The 20,288-nt window shown below is 37.3% G+C and overlaps 4 protein-coding genes across 8 annotated transcripts; 2 read left to right on the top strand and 2 right to left on the bottom strand.

Moving 5' to 3' along the window:
* Positions 1 to 369: 369 nt before the first annotated feature.
* LOC120478528 (dehydrogenase/reductase SDR family member 11) lies at positions 370 to 3,607 on the top strand. Of its 2 annotated transcripts, none has more exons than XM_089121370.1 (7): positions 370 to 391; positions 2,259 to 2,468; positions 2,569 to 2,663; positions 2,763 to 2,892; positions 2,976 to 3,068; positions 3,145 to 3,210; positions 3,303 to 3,607. In XM_089121370.1, the coding sequence occupies exons 1-7, from the start codon at positions 383 to 385 to the stop codon at positions 3,342 to 3,344; spliced, it is 645 nt and encodes a 214-aa protein (XP_088977496.1). In that variant the 5' UTR covers positions 370 to 382; the 3' UTR covers positions 3,345 to 3,607. The 2 variants fall into 2 exon arrangements, with proteins under 2 accessions (XP_088977496.1, XP_039526390.2); XM_039670456.2 differs by lacking the exon at positions 370 to 391 and adding an exon at positions 1,714 to 1,895.
* Positions 3,524 to 8,729, bottom strand: proca1 (protein interacting with cyclin A1). The gene is made up of 4 exons (XM_039670859.2): positions 7,987 to 8,729; positions 7,758 to 7,890; positions 7,083 to 7,217; positions 3,524 to 6,984 (listed from the first exon to the last, which is right to left on the bottom strand). Exons 1-4 carry the CDS (start codon positions 8,621 to 8,623, stop codon positions 5,538 to 5,540), a joined length of 2,352 nt encoding a protein of 783 aa, XP_039526793.2. The 5' UTR covers positions 8,624 to 8,729; the 3' UTR covers positions 3,524 to 5,537.
* Positions 8,730 to 9,345: 616 nt separating this feature from the next.
* On the top strand, positions 9,346 to 14,150 carry LOC148973368 (uncharacterized). The gene is given in 5 exon segments (XM_089120806.1): positions 9,346 to 9,370; positions 11,958 to 12,172; positions 12,175 to 12,201; positions 12,366 to 12,492; positions 12,726 to 14,150. Coding segments are annotated over 5 exon segments (675 nt in total). The 3' UTR covers positions 13,007 to 14,150.
* Positions 13,787 to 19,878, bottom strand: rab34a (RAB34, member RAS oncogene family a). 4 transcript variants are annotated; one of them, XM_039671160.2, is made up of 11 exons: positions 19,632 to 19,878; positions 18,969 to 19,032; positions 18,761 to 18,852; positions 18,619 to 18,687; positions 18,173 to 18,274; positions 18,023 to 18,087; positions 17,309 to 17,360; positions 16,841 to 16,922; positions 16,590 to 16,683; positions 14,705 to 14,812; positions 13,787 to 14,442 (listed from the first exon to the last, which is right to left on the bottom strand). In XM_039671160.2, exons 2-11 carry the CDS (start codon positions 19,020 to 19,022, stop codon positions 14,375 to 14,377), a joined length of 786 nt encoding a protein of 261 aa, XP_039527094.1. In that variant the 5' UTR covers positions 19,023 to 19,032; positions 19,632 to 19,878; the 3' UTR covers positions 13,787 to 14,374. The 4 variants fall into 4 exon arrangements, with proteins under 4 accessions (XP_039527094.1, XP_039527095.1, XP_039527096.1 ...); XM_039671161.2 differs by having other exon boundaries at positions 16,590 to 16,680; positions 19,632 to 19,875; XM_039671162.2 differs by having other exon boundaries at positions 18,619 to 18,684; positions 19,632 to 19,875.
* Positions 19,879 to 20,288: the final 410 nt, after the last annotated feature.

The raw sequence follows: 20,288 nt of genomic DNA, 5'->3' as shown, positions 1-20,288 counted from the left end.
AAACATATAATGTGTTTAAAAAGTGCCTAATCTTAGCAAAAATGTCCAAGATTATTCAAGAAGAACAATGCAGTGTAGCCTACAGTATATTGATCCTGGAAAATGTATAATGCTACAGCAGTAATGAATGTTCTGAGTTTTAAAGCCTTCATGAAATATCAATCTCTAACTTTTTCTTTTGCAGAATTTGGCAGCACAGTGTGCAGTAGTGGATTCAGCGACACTCTGTCCCCGTAGAAATGTTATCTGTCTGTAGAGGACGAAGTGTTATTCATGTTCTCCTTGATCAAAGTTCAACATCAGGGCATTGACGTGTGCATTAATAATGCTGGTTTGGCTCTCCCAGAGCCTCTTGAGTGGCAAAACCAGTGGCTGGAGGACTATGATGGATGTAAGTCACAGAATAAATATGTATTTCCATTCTGACAGTATGCAGCTAAACACTGATTTTAGTCAATTATTTCAAACATTTCAGTTGAATGTCATTGCCCTGTCAGTGTGCTCATTATCGTCATTTATTCTAAATCTAAAGAGTTTTTAAAGGGACAGTTCAACCAAAAATGAAAATTCTGTCATTACTCACCCTTATCGTTCCAAACCTGTGCAACTTCCATTCATCTTTGGAACACAAATGAAGATATTATTGATGAAATCTGAGAGATTTCTGTTCCTCCATTATGATTTACAGCTAACTGACACTCAGCGCTTAAAAAAAGTTCATAAAAAGATCTTAAAACGAATCCATATTGTGTGTTATTTGCAAATAACTGTCAACAGGGGACAGAAAACTCTCAGATTTCATCAAAAAGATCTCTGTGTTGTGTTCCGAAGATGAACGAAAGTCTTACGAGTCACTCGAGGGAGCGTATAATTTTTATTTTTGAGTGAACTATCCCTTTAAGTGTTGCCCAGAATCGGGGCAAAGGTAAAACAGCCTACTGGATGGGTCGGGACGCTTCATGTTCATTTCTAACACTTAAGTGGGTTTGTTTTGGAGGCAGAGGTGTTGTTTATGCCGCAAAATGAATTTTACTGTCATGAAAGCAACAGCAATGGGTCTGATTTGCTAGTTCGAAAAAGAAGTATATTTCAAGTTCATTTTATGTAGTATACTTAAGCAATGTTCAAGTATATTTTTAAGTATGCATTATGTAGTAATTATACTAATGTCACTATGTACTGGTAGTAAACTTGTAAGTGTACTATTTTAATACCGCTTGGGACTAAATTGGCCCACTTTTAGTACATAAAAGTATATGTTTAAGTGTACTATAAGTGTAACAGTAAGTGCACAACTAGTTCATAATTAAGTATCTCATGTGTACTGCAAGTGAATTTATGGGTATACTAGTAGTTTACTTTTTTTACTGTAATACTTATACTTTGAATACTTAATTATACTTTTAAGTATTTCTGGATCAAAAGATTGAGTACAAGAACAGGACAAATATACTTGCTTTTCTCTCAGTATAAGTCAAGTACACTTAAGTGTAATTTGAAGTATATTTCTGAGAAGTACATATAGTATACTTCTGAGAAGTACAGGAAAAATAAACTGAAAGTATACTTTCTTATTTTTAGTTTAAAAGAAGTATACTAATGGCACACTTGAATAAACTTCTTTTTCGTAAGGGTATACTAGAATCGGAAGTGTGTTGCTATTGGCTAGATTCTCAGGGAGTGTTCGTTTACATAAGGGGTTGCGGTGAAGATTTGTCTGCAAACTCAGCTACTCTTCAGTTAGAGTTTAGTGAATTTGTAACATGGATCGCTGGAAAGGCAGGGTTGCTCTTGTCACTGGGGCTTCAGTGGGAATCGGAGCTGCAGTCGCGAAGTCTCTTGTACAGCAGGGCATGAAGGTGGTCGGATGTGCCAGAAATGTGAAGCAAATTGAGGTAATTATACAGCTATCTGCAGAATAAAAGTTTGCCTTTAATACTGATTGATGACGAAAAACGGCATCGTGTGGAAATTGAATGTAGTGAAGATGAAGTTAAAGAAGTTAAAGACGCCTCGCACGAAATGAGCAGCAAAGAAAGTGTTACCGAATGTAGTGTTGTTCACTATTTATTAAATACCTGAATTTAATTTATGTAATTTAAAATATGTTAAAATGGTGTCTATTCTTAGCAAAAATGTCCAAGATTATTCGATAAAAACAATGCTGTGTAGCCTACAGTATATTGATCCTGCAACAGCAGTAATGATGGTTCTTAAAGCCTTCATGAAATATCAATCTCTAACTTTTTCTTTTGCAGAATTTGGCAGCAGAGTGTGTCAGTAGTGGATTCAGCGGGACTCTTTTCCCGTATAAATGTGATCTGTCTGTAGAGGAGGAAGTGTTATCCATGTTCTCCTGGATCAAAGTTCAACATCAGGGCATTGACGTGTGCATTAATAATGCTGGTTTGGCTCTCCCAGAGTCTCTATTGAGTGGCAAAACCAGTGGCTGGAGGTCTATAATGGATGTAAGTAACTCGGCAGGAACACAAGCAGGTATTCCTTATCTGCCAATATAAAGAAAGGGTGATGTTAGTCATCTCATCTCAAAATGTTAAAATCTTTCAGGTGAATGTCATCGCCCTGTCAGTGTGCACCCGCGAGGCTTACCAGTCTATGAAAGAAAGAAAAGTTGATGATGGCCATATCATCAATATTAACAGGTACATTAGCACCTTCATTGCACATTTCACTGCACCTTTTATGCATACTCATGTTTATGTACCGGTACCAAGCATTCAGTACCTTAAAATGTGTTTTAGTATTTGTGGACACCGGGTTATCAACCATGCTGAAGCACACTTCTACACTGCCAGCAAATATGCTGTGACTGCTCTCACTGAAGGTCTCCGGCAAGAATTACGCGAGGCTAAAACACACATACGTGCCACAGTAAGAACAGGATAAACACTTTTCTAACTTTAAAACGGAAATTCTCAGACTTGTTGGCACTAAGATTGCTCTTTCTTTAACAGTGTATATCTCCTGCTTTAGTGGAGACAGAATTTGCCTACCGGCTCTTTAGTGAAACCCCAGAAAAAGCTGTTGCTATGTACACAAATATAAAGGTATAGACAAATTCTCCTTCCTTTCTACACGTTTTAGGTCATCATTTATTTAAATATTTAAATAACATATTCACAGTGCCTGGAAGCAGCTGACATAACCAATGCAGTTTTGTATGTCCTAAGTGCTCCTCCTCATGTTCAAGTAAGAATCTTTTATCACTATTTTGCTATTAATGTTTGCAGTCACAATTTTCTGATTATGAGATATTTTTTTTTCTTTCTCTTTTTGTGTAGATTGGTGACATTGATATAAGGCCCGTTGAGCAGACAATGTAACATGAACAGATTAACTTGATCAAGAATTTCTGACACCTTGTGGAAATTATCAAGTAGTTTTGATCATGCTTCTTCACTAACTTTACTTTAGCTGAGCATTGCAGGGTCACATTGCATTATTGGCTTGAAACCCAATGCTTTACCTAACTCAACATCTTAATGCACTTTTGAATCAGTAAGATTGGTTTCATTTTACATCGTAAGAAACACAACTGAACAAATTATGCAAGAATTAATGATGATTAAAAACAAAGACATTTGCATTCGCTTGTGAAGATTTGTGCAGTCTTTTATTATACATTATATTCACTTTCATTATGGAAACAGCAAAGCTTTTTCAAACATTTACCTCTTTTTTTATGGGTAAAGAAAATCATATGAGTTGGACCAACTCGTAAATGACAGATCAGCATTTTTGAATTGACAGCACTATTATATCCGTGACTAGACCTTATTTTCACTTTAAAATGAATTGTGAAAAAATGAAAATAAAACGAAAGTGTGTGTGAAGAAACTTCCAAATAGCTCTTTCTTGGTTTTTTTTTCTGCTTTTCTCTGAAATCAAGCGTGACAGCTGTTGTATATTAAAAAGTACTGGAAGTACTGCCAACATTTATTGCACCAAGAGCTGAAAACAACACTTTAATAAATTATTAAACTTGTCGAATAAGGCTGAGGTTAGTGTAACAGTCTGACACCTTGCTTCCTCCACTAACAGTAGTGTGGTATAATATAGTAGCCTAATGAAAGGTATTAAAAAGTAAATGTTGCTTTCCAATGCCTTTCTAATGATTTATGTTGCTCTTGCATCAGTTTTAAGACTCTTTTGCAGCTCTTGGTCTAATGTTTCCTCATGCATGATTGGCATCTCATTAGGGAATTACCTAGCAACCAGAAATGTTAAGTCCAAAGTAAATAAGGGAAGCATGAAGTGCTCATTGTTTTTCCATTAACATAAGTTGTACAGCAGATTACAATGCTTTTATTTAGTCACTTTTCATACTTTATATACCCCGTCACATTCATTCTAGTTCCTCTGCTGCCTTTCGATGACTCGCCTCAGCATGTGGACATAACATGCAGTTACTCAGCAAAAGCCTCGTGTTCTCATGGGAACACGTTCCCGCCCTCTTAACCCCATTTCTATGACCAAAACAGCAGGAAACGCTGTGGAATCAGTCATGAATTGTCTTTTATGCTTTGTAAGTGATACTATTGTAATGTATTTGGAATGTATATTATTTCATAATGCCTACACCCTCGCATAATGCTGGATTATTTTTCCATGTCTGGGAATCAGGGAGCTGGTATGAGACTCCACATTGTTTTCATGTGCTCGTTCTGAAACTGCTGAGTACAGCAGGGTCACGGAGGAGGAATTTGGTGTGATGCAAAATGGTGTGATGTTCGGCTCAGGCCATAATATGAATAAATTTGGGTGGTCCCTCATTTGAATAATGGAAATCCCACATTTGGATCTCTTTAACCGTGCAACCGACACACACACACATATGTGTATATATATGCCTATATGTATATTTGCACCTTGACCAATTTTTGTGGTCACTTAAACATTAAAAACCAACCTTTCAAAAGCCCCAACCTTAGTTCAAGTCTTAATGAGGAGGTCAGGTCCCCCAAACCCCACATTTCGCACCATGAGATGGCATATTTCAGACAGCGATTCTGCAAAGGCCACGCTTTTTAACAAGAGCATGTGAGGGTCAGCTGATGGGAGATTTGAGTCCAGTGTTACAATACTCATTTCAAGTCGGAGGGTGGGTGAGGCGCCTAAACCAGATTATCCTTTGAGAAGAATGTGACCCTTTTTGCTTAAATCCACTGGCAAAGGCCTAGGAAGGCCAAAGTATGTGCTAGAATAAAAAAACTATTGTTTTTGGCACTGTAAATAATTAGGTTATACCTGGAAGTACACTAAACACTTATTGAAAACAAAAGCCATATGTTTTCTTAAACAACGATATATGAGAACCACCAGTGCTCTTATTTACTTTATTCAGAAATCATGTCGAGAAACACATGCTTTATAAAACTGATCCGATCTGTCAGACTACCATCAATGGAGCTATAAAAACAGAGTAGGTAAAAACATGCTGCTTATTAAAACAAAATTGCTGCATATCATAAGGCAGCCTAGAAGATAAGGTCACACCATGTGGAGCTTATTGAATTTCACTCTCGCTTCAATTTTCCACGCTTTTCTCGGTTTCCTCGCTCTCTGATTCTCTTCACTTTCGTGTTCTTAGGTCTGCGGGTAGCCATGGGCGGAGTGTTAGTCTGTAAAAGGGGATTCATTGATGCCGTATTTATCTCAGGATCCTTCAACTGAAACGCAGTGTCCTTTTCCATCAGATTGGGGAGGGGTGTTGTGTCTTCAACGTCAGGCAAAACCGCTTCATAGCAGATTCTGATCACACGCCTTCCACTTCTTCCCTTGGTGTCCTTCAAACTTTGTTGTCTGTTTTTTGTTGAGGATGATGTGAAGCTTTCCATTGTGTTTTCAAGCCGGTCTAGCCCCAGTCTCTCTGGCATGTCAGTTGGCCCGAGAGTCGCAGAACTTGTGAACAATAGAAGATCCTGAGAGCTAATAACACGAGGGGGCTCTTCTGTAGAGGAAGCAATGACTTTCCTCATTCTTTTTCTTCCCTCTCTCTGCCTTGAACTTGGCCTTCTGGGTCTGACAATGGGTGTATTTTGTGTAGCGACTACTTGTCCCTTTTCTTCTGTGTACTGTGTACTTTGCATCACCGTATCACCGGGCGTTGCGAGGGGTGAGGGACTTGTTGAGAGCGTTTCTTTCTCGAAAGGTCGGGTGACTTCTGTGGACGGACCGTTTTTTCTTTGCTTTTTCTTCCCGCCTCTTTGTCTGAGCTTAGCTCTGATCTTATCGCGGACAGCTAAGTCTGCTGAAGGAGAGGATGAGGCTAACTCTGTGTCATTTACTTGTCTGTACTCTAGAATCTCTGGTTCTTTATCTGGCTTTATTGAAACATCCTGATTATCGTTCATTGTCCTCTGAGGATCATCTCTCATCATCTTATTAGAAAGCGGCCCGTTTGAGTCTAGCTCAGTGTTCATGAAATTGTTTTCTTTAATGCTAAACCGATTCATTTTCGCTGATTCATCCATGAAGTTGTTCTTACCCATGACCTCTTCTGTTTGACCGGTCGGCGGCGGCGCTCCGGCCGTTCCTTCATCGACCTTTAACACGCCGTCAAGTTTTGTATTCTTCTTCCTGCCTTTACCCTTCCCTCTTTTCTTCTTGTTCTCTTTTTTCTTTTTCCCGGAATTTTTCTTCCTCTTCTTCTCTGACGCCTGAGTTTCTCCTTTAGCTGCGTCCGTGGACGAGCTGTGCGAGGTGGAGACTGTCGCGAGGACTTTAATGAAATCCTCTGCAGCTGTCACCACATTTGTAAGCGAGGGCTCCTCAGGGGCGGCGGTCTTTGATTCAGAGAACGTCGACCGTGTTGTACTTTCAGTCTTGTTCTGCTTTTCTTCGTCTGACTGTTTCTCCTTAGGAGGAGCGATAGACAATACATCAATGACATCAATCCCCCCGAAATCGTACGGGATCGATTCTTTAATCACTGCAATGGGAACTCTGTCATACTTTTTACACCTTTATGATGGAGAAAAGAGTAAAAATTGCATTAATTTGGCTGCTGGAGAGTATACCGGAGCATAAAGAATTTATAATTCCTGGAACTTGATACTTACACCCCATACCAATGACGCTCAACACACTGCTCTTCAAATGAGAATTCAAAGCAAGGTGCTTCGATCACATTAAAGAAGGCCTGTCCGACCACTCGGGATGAAGTGTCATTTACAAGTCTTAGGCATTCCTTTAAGCTGTAAGAAGCACATGGAGATGATTTCAAAATGTTTCACATTAAGATAATGCAAATCTCACGTTTAAACAAAGGTTTCATTTGAAAACATACAAAGAAAGTGGTAATCTGCTGCAATCATTCATTTGATTTTATCTCTAAATTTAGTTTTGCTGGTGTAACCAGCAAGTCATTTAATTAACCCTTGATTGTAATATATAAATTGGCGTTGAATAACATTGAGTTAATTTAAGTTATCTGGACATTTTAGGACATTTATTTCACTGTAGGTAATAACATCATCACGATTTTAGGTTACAATGTATAATTTTGTGTCATTTTTTTTTTATCATATTAACCACCTTTTAGCCTTACCATTAAATAGACTAAAAAGTCACTAATATTTCCATGTGTCTCAGTTAAAATGACGTCATAAAAACGACAAGTAAGCAATAGTAAGATTTAAAAAAATTTTTTAAAGTAATTTAAAAGAAGTAGGCCAAGCATGCATGCTGCAGGACAGTGCTGTCAGCTATCAAACTTGCATATCTGGACCACTTACGCATTGTCGCAGTCGCAGTGGCTTAGGGAATGCCATTTAAAGTTGGTGTATCCATAGTTGGAGGAGAATGCATGGATGATGTATGGGCAGTGATCATGGACGCGGCAACATTTGTCGGTCTCTTCGAATTCGCCTGGAGGTAAAAAAAAATCACTTGCAATATTACAAAAATTGCTAAAAATTAAAATCTCTACGCATTACACAAGTAAGTGAATTAAAATCAACTCACCTAACTGTTCATAATGATCCGCGATGTTTCCTGCACCACACCAAAGTGTCCCGGGATAAGTGAAGCCTCGCTTGGTTCTCGTCTTTTTATTGTTCGCTCCATCAGAGTTCGGCTCTTTTGCATGTTTTGTTTTCGCGATCACGTTTCTGTCGCCTTTTGATTTCAACTTGTTACAGTTCGCCTTCGCTTCGGACACCCCAGTTAAACTCATCTTTAAATCGGAGCTCATTTGGTTTCGTAGACCAAGTCTGCAAACATGCATGAAGGATTTAACTTGCATTTCGTTTTGGATCACTGAGCAGTCGACCAGGCTGCCCTCGGAGTCATGCACAGAGCGAACCTCTTCAGCTCCATCCGTGACCTGGTGAAGGTGATACTCTCCGACAACTGAACTTTTGGCGCAAAGAGTGTTGTTGAGCATGTAAAAGAGCTCTTTGCTCTCTTTTTCGGAATCTAAAGATTGGCTTAAGAATTCCCCTTTCACAAAGTTCCTGTCTAGATAAGACAGGAACACGAAAAACACGGACCACATCGCGGCGGGCGGCACTTCAGCACCACGGAGAGTCAGACAGCACCTTGTCCTCTTCTGTTCGTCGAGGACCGGCTTCTTATCTGCCGCCCGCGGCCGGGGATTCATATATTACCGGTCAATAATGGGAGGGGTCTGACATTTGATTAACCCTTTCGTCCTCCAATGAACTTGAAAAGCCTACCACATGTGCGTCTGTTTCCTCCTCCTTTCGTCTCGTGAACAATGATTGCCCATTTTTTCATGCAAAAACCTTGTATATTTGCAAAAGGCAAATTAGTTTTTTTATCGTATTTGCGAGAGCAGGCAAAAAATGAACAAACAAAGGGGTGTTTGTTTTGTTTATTTTTTTAAAGTAAATCGATGCTTTGTTGAAACCACATTTTGTGTTATAGGCTATTTTCTTTTTATTCATTCAAATAAAGGACAATAGAAAGCTAACATATCAATTGGAAGCATAAAACAATGCACAAGGGATGAGAATTACAATAGCCATATGCACTCATTTGTTGCGTTTCATTAACCACAAAAGTTAGATTACAACATCGCATTTGTCTAGACTGATCAGTAGTCATTATTTATCACGTTTAAAACGTTTTTAACACTGTGCTTTGGAAAAAATAAATTGGAACCTATTGATAGAATGATTGATTTTTGACCTCCTGAAAATCATTACGTGCACAGAGGTACAAAAAATCAAATCACATCATAGTCCTATAGCATATTTTCAAATGAAATGCAAAATTACTTTGCATGCAATGTTCTTTTTTCATTAACCTGTTTGTTGTGTGCACTATCATCATGTAATCCTATAATGAATGAAGGGTGTAATGGATATCTGTGTTTTGACCGCAAGTAACCCCATCGCTCCCCACACCTCGAGATTTACTTTGGTGACGCAGCGAGGAGGAGGTTCCTTTTGGCGCTCTCCATAGTAACAAGAGATGGGGTGATTCTTCCGACCCAACGAGATTGGGCATTCTAGTTTCACAAAAGGAATGGGTAGTGACCTAATTTGGAACAGTAGGCTTTTTCAATGCAGACCAATGAAGATCTCCACGTAGTTATTGAACATCATTCAGTCAGTCTTTTCTTATGGTTACATGGATCTTAACTTTGGGACTTTAATGGTCGCAGGCGCCAGCAAAATGGGGGGAAATAGTCTATAGAGGAGAATGCACGTTTAAGCAGACTCAATAGATTTGCAATTACATGTCTGCTGCGATCAAGTAATTAAATATTTAGTTTTCCAGTTCTGTTTTTATTGTTTAGCCTATTAAAGAAAAGAACAAATAAGAAGATATGATCAAATTCTCTTTTGCAGAATTTATATTAGTTAGTCTATACTTGGTGTAACATTGTTGAAAGAGGTTCAAACAACGAACCAAGAAAATAATAATAATAATAAAATAAGGAATTTGGTGCAAGCCCAATATGTTTGCAATATGTGTAAGTCTTTCAAATAGCTCCCATGATTCTGTGGGCTTTGCAAGGAAATCGGATTGGTGGGGGTGGAAACAAATGATGTAAAATCAGCAGAGGCAACATGCGACATTGTTGGAAAAACCGCACGATATTCATTTAATTCTCATTAAAGACCTTTGCCAGGATTTTAATCACTGGGTCTTTCACACAGCCTACCTGACGAATTGCTATTTCATCAAAACTCACTTGTGCAATTTAGTAACACCACACATTTTCTTTCATGTTTATGATAGCACATTTCTCTTGCAGCATAAATCTAAAAAAGTTGCAAGTTAAAGTGAAAATACCATACGAGACCAATTCGAATATATGAGGGCACTAAAATAAATATCTGCAGAATATATTAAGGACCGTAGCCTAATTGAATACAATTGTCCGAATAGCATCATCATTTTGTGGATTGTGTGGATATTGTAAGGTATATCTGCTAAATGCAACGCAATGAGTCCAATTCATTGGAATAAGGCGCCTCCTGGCACTTTCACAATAAAGATGCTTAGCCGTCATATTATAGGATATTATGGATTTCACGGTTTTTTAACAACCCACCAAAACCGTTAAATCTTGTAGCCTAATAAGTTCAATGCACTTTTTGAATTTACAACATAGCGTAGACAAGCTACATTCTTACTAGAAATCTCGTATGTTGGAAATTATATAATATAAAAATAGTAGGCTATTGATTGAAATTAATCTGGAAAAGAAATATCATGATGTTTTAGCTTTCCTATAACCCCGTACAAAAATGTGCATGGCTACTACTATTTCTCCATAGCTCTCTATGCTTCCTCTGTACGGTCAGACATCATTAGGAGTCGTCAATAAAATAAGGGAAAAACAGATAGGAAAAAAATAAAAATAATAGGGAAACCTCCATCAAATTTCACTGCTGAAAAACCAGCCTACTGTCTTTTTTTTCTGCAACAAGAACTATTGTTTGAAGTGTCTTAATTTGTTAAGAGGGTATTGTGGGCGACCCTTAGCCTACTCTTTCTGAAACTGTATAGCAGCCTATATGCTTGACTGACTCATGTGCTTGATCACCACAGTGACAGGTGTCGGCGTCATAGTACCTCGGCTGAAATCGCGGAGGGATATAATTTCTTCTTCATGTAGCACTCCGGTGCAGGGCTCGCAACACAAGTGAGAATGCGGATTGATATTTTGATGATACGAAAGGGAGCGTTCAGTCCGATTGGTCATTGCCAGTAGCGCAACTATTGGGCATTTCCTATTAACGACCAATTCGTACGAATTCGACGCATGATTAAAAAGTGGCTAATTCGTACGACCTCACTCGTACTAATTTGTACGATTTGTCTAAACCCACGTGATGGTTAGGTTTAGGGGCGGGGTAAGGGGTAGGTCATTCGTACGAATTCATACGAATTGGCCAATTCGTAAAATATGTACGATTTAGCAAAATCGTATTAATTCGTACGAGTGAGGTCGTATGAATTGTTACGAATTAGCCACTTTTTAATCATTCGTCGAATTCGTACGACTTGGTCGTGAGATAGTGTTGTCAGACCCTGCGGTGACATCATGGTTTTTGGTTTAAGCCAATAAAATGTTATGTTTTTATTATATGAGTAATGCCTGGTCACTGAATGGTCTCTGAGTCTTTATTTATATTTCTATAGAAAAAATATTAACAAATTCCAAAACTTTGAGCCGAAATATGGTTAATTTGACATTTTGACCTGTTGTATGCCTAAGTTATAAACCATTTACAGTTTGGCTAAAGTTTGCTATCATTAGAGTTTTCATTGGATAATTTAAGGATATCCCATTAGAAAGAAGACAATACAATAAAAAAATGCTGTGTTATAAAAACAGCAACATTGTTTAAACAGTAATCGTCATTGGGGGAAAAACAGACATTGAAGATTTCTCATTCTCATTACCTTATTATTTACTAAAATGGTAAACTTCTTAAGTAATCTTTTACACTGAGTAAATACAAACACTGCCAAGTGCCTAGTCTGGTTTGGAGCTAATGGGAAGAAACATACAAACGCCCCCTTTAGAGTAGTTCAACTTGACACCAAATTTGCTAAATGCCGTTGCCAGGGTAAGTCTAGTGGTCTTTCCAGAATGGATGATTTAGCAAGTGCCCAAAAAAGAGAATATCTCTGGCACTTGTCTCTTTAAGGCACCAAACACAAAGGGAGGGACCAAAGTTTGCATGGCTTGATCCGATTGACAGGTAAACAATCATTCCTGTTGCAAGCAAAAGTTATAGTGTAGACTTGTACTTTATTGAATAACCCAGCTTTGAAAATTTGTATCTTGAAGTTTGGAAGGTAAAGTACTCATTGCTAGAATGTGATTGACAACCATGGGCTTTATTGTTTTCTGTTACTCCTGGCTGATCCAGGCACTGTAAGATTGTGCAAAAGATCTAAAGCCATTCAAGAATGAGACCATTGACCTGGTGTCTGGAATAGATGCCATGGGCTTCATCCTCGGTATAAAATGTTCTCTTTTGTAGAGGGTGTGGGGTAAGACAGTCTGAACTCGAGAGATGATATCTTTAGCTCAGTTCACATGTTGCAGGAAAAGTAAATATAACTCCTGGGCAAATATAGAGTGGGATACACTCCACGGCTTGACTTAATGAAATGTATATTAGCCTATCTAATCACTAGTTCGAGATGAATGAATAACTGAAACAAGACGGTGTACTTTTATTTTTTACTTTCTCCTCCAATTTCAGAGTAAGCTGTGGCCTTGACTTTAGGAAAATGATTTTTGGCCATTTGAAAAACAGGACACTTGTGTGTTGAAATGTGCTCTCAGGACTACAGCGACGAGAGAAACGCATGGAAGTGTGTGTTAAAGCCAGATACTAATGTACGTGTATGTCGCTATAATTCCACTCTTAAAAATAATGATTCCAAAAGAGGGTTTTCGCAGCAATGCCAAGGAAGAAGCATCTTTAGTTCCTCAAAGAACCTATCGGTGAACATTTTTCTTAGTTTGAAGAACATTTTAATAATCTAAATAACCTTTTTCCACGATAAAGGTTATTCATGGAACTATCAATGCCAGTAAATAACTTTACTTTTAAAGATGGATGATAATGGAAACAGAAAAATCTAATTAGATATATTTTTAATGTTTGCAGTGTTTTTATAAATGACCGATTAGCTCTGCTGTTCTATTTTACTATATAATCCCATTGTATAATGACTACAGAACTGTGTATTCAACCATTTCTGTATTTTTTCCAGTAAAATGGGAAATTTTGAGATGTTTAAAGATTTAAAGAACTTTTAATTTGTAAATGAAACACTAATTAAGCAGAATACAGGGTTTTTGCAGGTTTTATGAAGATGAATTCAAGAATAAAAATGTAAAGAATAAATTGAAGGGGAAACAATACGTCAATATGCTCCCTAAATGTAAATGTCAAAGGAGAAACACAAAGAGTAAAAAGCATAAACTTTTTTTAAAAAAAACTGTTGTTCAATTTTTCCAGATTTAATTTTGCATTTGTATCTAAAGTAAATGAATCTTGATTTATAGATGTTTAGATATTTGTATTGAAAACAGGGCAGAAATACTGAGGAAGATATTCATTTTTTCCATGCTTGCAACATTTAATTGCATGGCATTATAAACTCTTTTAAATGGTTTCATTTTTGTAAGGGTGAATTAAGACCTTTTAAGACCCACATAAACCCTGTAACATGACAATACAGTTAATATTAGGACTTTCGCAAAAAAACAACCTCTTTAATTTATTGTGAGAGCTAGGTTTTTAAATAAAGAAACGGCTCATTTAAGAAAAAGCAAAAGCATTTTATTTAGAATAAAAATGTCAATCAAAGAAAGCTATGTATACATGTCCTAATACTTATAAAGTCTTTATACAGCAAAATTCATTTTGAAGCTATATGAATGAATTCCTATATAACTTCAAGATAAATGACCCTTTAAATAAACAGGATTCTTTATATAGAAAAATACATTTATCACTGTTTATTGCTTTTTGTGCAACTCATGCATTATCCTCTTGTGTACCTTTTAAAATCACTGCTGACAGTAAACTAAGCAAAAATGTAATTAACAGAATATAATAATTAATCACTGATAACTATTATGCATAAATTGTGCATAGAAGTCTTGGGAAAACAGAATACCGCCTTTGCCACAAAAAATGCAAACCTCAGGTTGTCCAACAAAGGAATGTTTTCTTTTATCCAGCAGATATTCAGTTACACCCTATGAATAATAAACCACACTGTTGTGATTGTCCATCCCACTTCTTATATTCTCCCTTTGTACGTACATGTAAGTTTGCGTGCATGTTTTGCGTTGGTACCCTATTTTTTGGTGCAAATGTTTGCATTTTCACAATGCCAGTCTTTACTGACAACAGTTAGGCTGTTTCTTCTTGGAAGTTGCATACAGGTTATTTGAGTTGCTGTTGATTTCTGTGTGGATAAAAAAAAGAGTTTACATGTTTTATTTAAATGCAAATGCAATATTGATTATATGCACACTATCCATCAGTCCACGTTGTTCTACAGAAAACCATTGTTTCATAACCTTTTACAAAAATGTAATAACTTTTTTCATCCTTTGAAATGACTTTCTTTAATGAATTCAGGCAACCCAGGAACCAATAATGTCACTGCCAACTTTTCATGATGCAATCCAATCCCATGGAAATAATAATGTCCTTATTGTACTTACGAACAACTTCCCCAATCCGTCTGGATCCACTTTTCTCCAGTTCTGCCAGTACATTGGCCTCAAATGTTAAAGATGCCACTCTGAAGAAAAACTCTCTCACATTTTCCCCTACAGTCACAAAAACAAAGGGCATTCTGAAACGCTTAAGGCCCTTTCACACTGAACGCGATTTTGACGCGCGAATAATTCGCGCGATGGTTTTATTTTTTGATCAGCTGTTTGTGTAATGAGTGCTTCCACACCGAACGCGAATCTGCTGCAGCGAAAAAACGACTTTTATTTTTTTCGCTTCGATGTCGATTTTTGAGGCGAAAGAAAAGGCTTCAGCCAATCATATACAGGGAAACAAAGGTGACGTGACCGCAGCAATGACGGACGGACTTTCTGATTGCTGTGTGTCGAGTCTGTGAATGAATATCTGAAACAAGGACTGGTGGGACGTTGTGCTCGTTCGTTCGTATCGAGCCCAACCGGGTGTTTACAAGGCTTTTCAGTCCATTTGAGCCTTCAATCCGTTTACTAAAAGTGTTTATTTGATTGCATGTAAACGTAGCCCCTGATGAATGGGACAGCTCACCTTCTGCCATATGTTTCTAGCTCCGGTAGTGGGTGCCCCAAACCTTCTTTTCTGCTTTTAAATAAAATAAAAAGCTTGTCTTCACTGGATGATAATGATGGTGATGAAGAAGCTATGTTCCACGTCCCGCAAGTCATAGCCCTGTACCGCATTTTTTTGTCTGCATCCTTTTATTTAATCGTCCTTTAAATAACAATTCTACAATTTTAAAAAATGTAATAAGAAAACATAGAAAATGCACAGCACAGACGTTAATGGAGCCATCACAAACAAACAAACTCTTCGTGGTGAGAGTGTTTGCTCTGATGAATGCTGCGTGGACAAGGAACCAGGCAACTGTGGACCTAAAGTGAACTGGTGAAAGTGAGCTCCACCTGCCAGTAGTTACTGCGAGTTACTGACATGCACATAATTAAAAAGAAGGTCCAATCGAAGCTGCCAGATCATCAGACAAACAATATAAATTCAAAATGCACTGATCGAATCCGGTAAGAACGCATTCATCTTTATCTTTCCTAATGGACTATGTGCTTATTTGAAAATGTGCTATTTAGAGATTGGGATTATTATTTTTTTTTTTTATAAAGCCTATTAAAGCATCATGTTAACATCACTGCAAAAAGACATCTAATATAAAATCTATATTTATTCACCTAGTAGGCTATAATAATAATAGAGTAGCCTACGTTTTCTGATGAAAATCAGGTCTGCTTTCATCGGCGCGAATGTTTTGGAATGTTGAAGTTCTGAACGTCGCAAATTCGCGTCGCGGCTGATGTGAATGGTTTTGACGCGAAATATTCTCACGCGAACTATTCGCTTTTTCGTTTCGCTTTTCCGTTACGCATCCGGTGTGAAAGGGCCTTTAACGTGGCTTAATCAGATGGCGATATTAAAAGACCAAACTCAGTACACGTCATATTAATAAACCATAATATGTATACATTTTTTGTAATTTTAAACATGTTTAATTACACATTAAGCATATGTTATGAGAAAACGCTTAATCACTGTCTTAGTGCAGTAAGCCACGTTAAGCGTTTTCTTATAATGGTTTTCTATGGGAAGAAAACGCTTAATGAGTAATTAAACGCATTGCATTAATATTCTGGGCTCATCTGATTTTTTTCATACACAGTATGGTTTATTAATATGATATGTACTGAGTTTGGTCTTTTAATATCACTGTCTTAGTGCAGTAAGCCACGTTCTAAGGTTTCCCAAATACGTAATATGACTGCAAAATTGAAACTGCAAATCCCATTAAAATATATTACTCTATAGTATCGTCTCTAGTTAAGAACTTACCAGACAAAGCGGACACAGCCCAGTACTCTGCTTTCATCTGATCTGCAAGTTTAATGGCATCTTGCTCAATTAGTGTATACTGTGCAGGAGACTGCTGGAAATAAATAAATATACACATATATTGAATAGTGCATGGCCTTGAACTTTTAATATAAAACATAATTACAGAGTCATACATGTAACTTATTTACAACTAAGAATTATAAAATAATATAGAGTAATGTTGATATAAAATAAAAATGGTCACTCACACTCAGATCTTTCTTTGTGCCAACCAAGAAAAGCAAAACACTTGTAGGATCATTCTCTTTCATTGCATCCTCTAGCCATTGCCTTTAGAAGAGGATTATATATTTCAATATGTGAAGCAAAAATGAAAAAAAAAAAACGTATTTTCTTCTCTATTCTGATGTATATCCAAGTGATACAGCATCTTAAACTAGACAACATGAAGGGCGGGACTTGATTTTGTCCTTTGGGCATTGCATTGATTGGTGGTCGTTTTCTAATTGCTGTGATGTCATGTGAGTGACAGATTGCTGGAGGTGAGCGATTATTGCTCAACCCTCACACTGGTGCAAACATCATCAGAAAAGACATATTGTTGCAAGGGGGAGGAGACATTAATGAAGGCATATAAATACAAAAAAAACAAAAACCTGATGCACGTGGATCAATAATTTGTAATAAAAACTGCAATATTTTGGGGGGAAAATTACCTTGTATGTTCCAGTGAAGCTACATCCGTCAAATCAAACACAATGATTACAGCTGGAAACAGGAAATTAAAAAGAATATTAATTGTTGTATCTCAAAATTTAGGGCACAAAAATTTCAATGGGAAAAAAAACCTAATCATTATTATGACTAACCAGAGACATCACTAGGCCCATTTTAGGAGGGTTTTAGCCCTCCTAAATTTCCACCCAGCCCCCATACAAATTTGCAGTTAAGTCCGTAATAATATGTTCACTAATTTGTGATTGGAAAAAAAAAAAAAAACTCATGTGAAACCAGCGGCAGGCTTTGGCTCAGTCTGTTTATTAATTTAGTCTGTTATTAAGCGTGTAAGAGTCAGAGGACAATGTGTGTGCAATTATTGATAGATTGTTATAATATCTGCATCTGTGTGGTTCTTTGTCATAAATGCAGTTTACTTACATAATATGATGCGGGAGCAAGATGGTTTCTCATCCACTGTAAAATCTAGGCTTATTTATTTATGGGCATAAGACTTTATGACTTTTCCTATTGTTGCTGAGTTCATACTTCAGGGCAATAAAATTGCTAACATTTTTTATTGTGCCCCCCTAATATTGAAATCCTAAAATTGCCTGTAATTAACATTTATATTATGTTACATTAAATAATGGAATAAAAATATTAGTTAAAAATGATATTGTTTGATATATTATTGGTGAACCATTCCTTACCCTGAGCTCCTCTGTAGTATGTAGAGGCAATGCATTTAAATCTCTCCTGTCCGGCAGTGTCCCACCTCAAAAATGGAAACAAAAAATATAGCTGTATAAATAACTTGTTTATAATTAATTAGGCTGTGATACAATTTGGGTCAAACTTACAGTTGTAGACTGAAGGGGACTCCAAGAACTTCAAACCTCTCCATCTCAAAGTCCACACCAATGGTGGCCTTGTAATTCTTGTCAAAGACATTTTTGCAAAATCTAAAGAAAAAAAGTTTTAAAAAGATTAAATTACTAGGAAACACTTTACAATTAGGTTTCATTAGTCATCAACTTTAGTTAAGAAACTAAGAATGAACAGCATTTATTAATACATTATTATAATACATTTTTATTTGTTCACATGAACAAACGATGAACGACTGCTTTTTTAATTCATTTAACATGGACAAACTTTAATAAATACTGTAATAAATGTATTACTCATTTTTAGTTCACGTGAGACCTCATTGTAAAGTGTTACCAATTACTATATTCAGCCCAACACTAACTAAAAGCAAGCTGACTGCATTGGCGTAATCAGTTAATTCTGCAACTTTGCTCACCTATTAATCAAACAGGTTTTCCCCACGGCCAGATCACCCACTACAATGACCTTGGAGATTTTAAACCTACTGGACAAAAAGCACAGGATAAAACAATGCTGCATAAACCACTTATTCAGCAAAACGAAAGATGACTTCTCACCCCACAGTTCCTGTCCTCTGCTGCTGACAGGCCGTCTTCACCTTGCTGTGAAATTCATTCTCAGTGTTCAAAGCAGCGCCTTTGTTGAAGCACTGCAACAGGAGTGAATATTAACACTCATTACTTCAGGAAGCACTTGAGAAAATGGGCCACTGGGGGAATTTCAGAACAAGCACTACCATCAGTGCATTGTGTGTCAAACATGTACCTTAGGAAACTGGTCGACTATGCGGTCTTTTCGTACAGGGGGCAGTACACTCATGTTGATGTTCCTGCAGGAGAACCACAAAGTTATGAATCACAGCTTGGCGTTTTATAACATGGCACACACACCATTCAAGAAGGAATGAGTAATGGCTGCTCGGAATGAGGCTCTAGAGAGGGAGACTTGCATGAATAAAATAAAGATATTTGTTTAGTTTACCTTATAAATTTGACAAAGAATGAAGGAACTAGTTCGTTTTAACTAAGTTGCCTAATTGGTATTTAAATAGCGGCATGGGTGATGATGACTCACTAATCTGTATTTCGTTAATCCCAAAGTCAATCTGAGAACAAAGAAAACACATCATTTGTGACAAAACGTGTTTGGCCTTGTTTGTGGTGCGTCTTTTTTTTGTTTACTAGTGTAATATGTGGAGTTTATACACTAGGCTACATAGTCACATAAATAACATATTTATTAAAAATACTGTAGCTACTTAATGAGTTTTATGACTGTTGTAGGCTACATAAACATTCCAAACGTCACATAATAAGAACAAACGATAGGCCTACATTCTTTTATCCACCTTCATCTTCATTCCATCCTTTCCAAAATCATACCCGTGCTCCGTAACACTGTTGCTACAAACAAACGTGTGCTTCTTACCTCAGGACGTTACTGAGAATGTAAAGCGCTCTCTTCCTGAGAGAAAGAAGTTTGATATGCTTTTATAAGTTAAATGCCAGAAAAAGATGAACGAAAAGAAACTGGAGGCAGAGAAACGTTCATCTATCGCGTACAGTTTCCAACTTTCTTGAAAGAAACGGAAGGATATTCCGTCTGCGACCGACGGAAGCGCTGGGAACTGCATACAGATGAACCGTCTTCTCCAATCTCTCCTCTCCTAAACCAGGAAAGAGGGATAGCAAACGCCCCCTACATACGGCACTATACAACGGTTGTTACCGTGCATCTCCTTTAATAATGTGGTTAACATGTTATTATACAGGTTATGACATGTTCGATCATCTGTTTTTAAAGGTAGGCCTACACGTAAACGTTGCAAAAAATGCCATATAGATTTTTATTCTTTTAAAAAAAATGTGTTTAGAAACGTTTTGGACTCAATTAACATGTCTGTTTTCATTATTTTTTGTCAACCCTTGCAAAAAGTTCTGGGTTGTACCAATGGTTTTAGGGATGTCCCGATCCGATCCACGGCATCGGTATCGCGCCGATACCGGCCCAGAACGCTAGATCGGAGATCGGAGGGGAGAAAAAAATATGAGCGATATCCAGTTTAGCGGCGCAGCCTGTCACGTG

The sequence above is a fragment of the Pimephales promelas genome, chromosome 16, assembly GCF_988280905.1.
Source record: "Pimephales promelas chromosome 16, fPimPro1.hap1.1, whole genome shotgun sequence".
In the NCBI taxonomy this organism is placed as follows: domain Eukaryota; kingdom Metazoa; phylum Chordata; class Actinopteri; order Cypriniformes; family Leuciscidae; genus Pimephales; species Pimephales promelas.
This window is presented reverse-complemented; position numbering and strand designations above follow the sequence as displayed.

Excerpts from the sequence above, each read along its gene's own strand:
- LOC120478528 (XM_039670456.2), top strand. The coding sequence starts at position 1,764 with ATGGATCGCTGGAAAGGCAGGGTTGCTCTTGTCACTGGGGCTTCAGTG. Across the intron at positions 1,896-2,258 it reads GAAATGTGAAGCAAATTGAG|AATTTGGCAGCAGAGTGTGT; the intron begins GTAATTATACAG and ends TTTCTTTTGCAG. Across the intron at positions 3,211-3,302 it reads GTGCTCCTCCTCATGTTCAA|ATTGGTGACATTGATATAAG; the intron begins GTAAGAATCTTT and ends CTTTTTGTGTAG.
- proca1 (XM_039670859.2), bottom strand. The coding sequence starts at position 8,623 with ATGAATCCCCGGCCGCGGGCGGCAGATAAGAAGCCGGTCCTCGACGAA. Across the intron at positions 7,891-7,986 it reads GGATCATTATGAACAGTTAG|GCGAATTCGAAGAGACCGAC; the intron begins GTGAGTTGATTT and ends TTTTACCTCCAG. Across the intron at positions 7,218-7,757 it reads CACTGCGACTGCGACAATGC|CTTAAAGGAATGCCTAAGAC; the intron begins GTAAGTGGTCCA and ends TGCTTCTTACAG.
- rab34a (XM_039671160.2), bottom strand. The coding sequence starts at position 19,022 with ATGAGTGTACTGCCCCCTGTACGAAAAGACCGCATAGTCGACCAGTTT. Across the intron at positions 16,923-17,308 it reads GCTTCACTGGAACATACAAG|GCAATGGCTAGAGGATGCAA; the intron begins GTAATTTTCCCC and ends CCTCTTCTAAAG. Across the intron at positions 14,443-14,704 it reads ACGGATTGGGGAAGTTGTTC|AAATCAACAGCAACTCAAAT; the intron begins GTAAGTACAATA and ends TTATCCACACAG.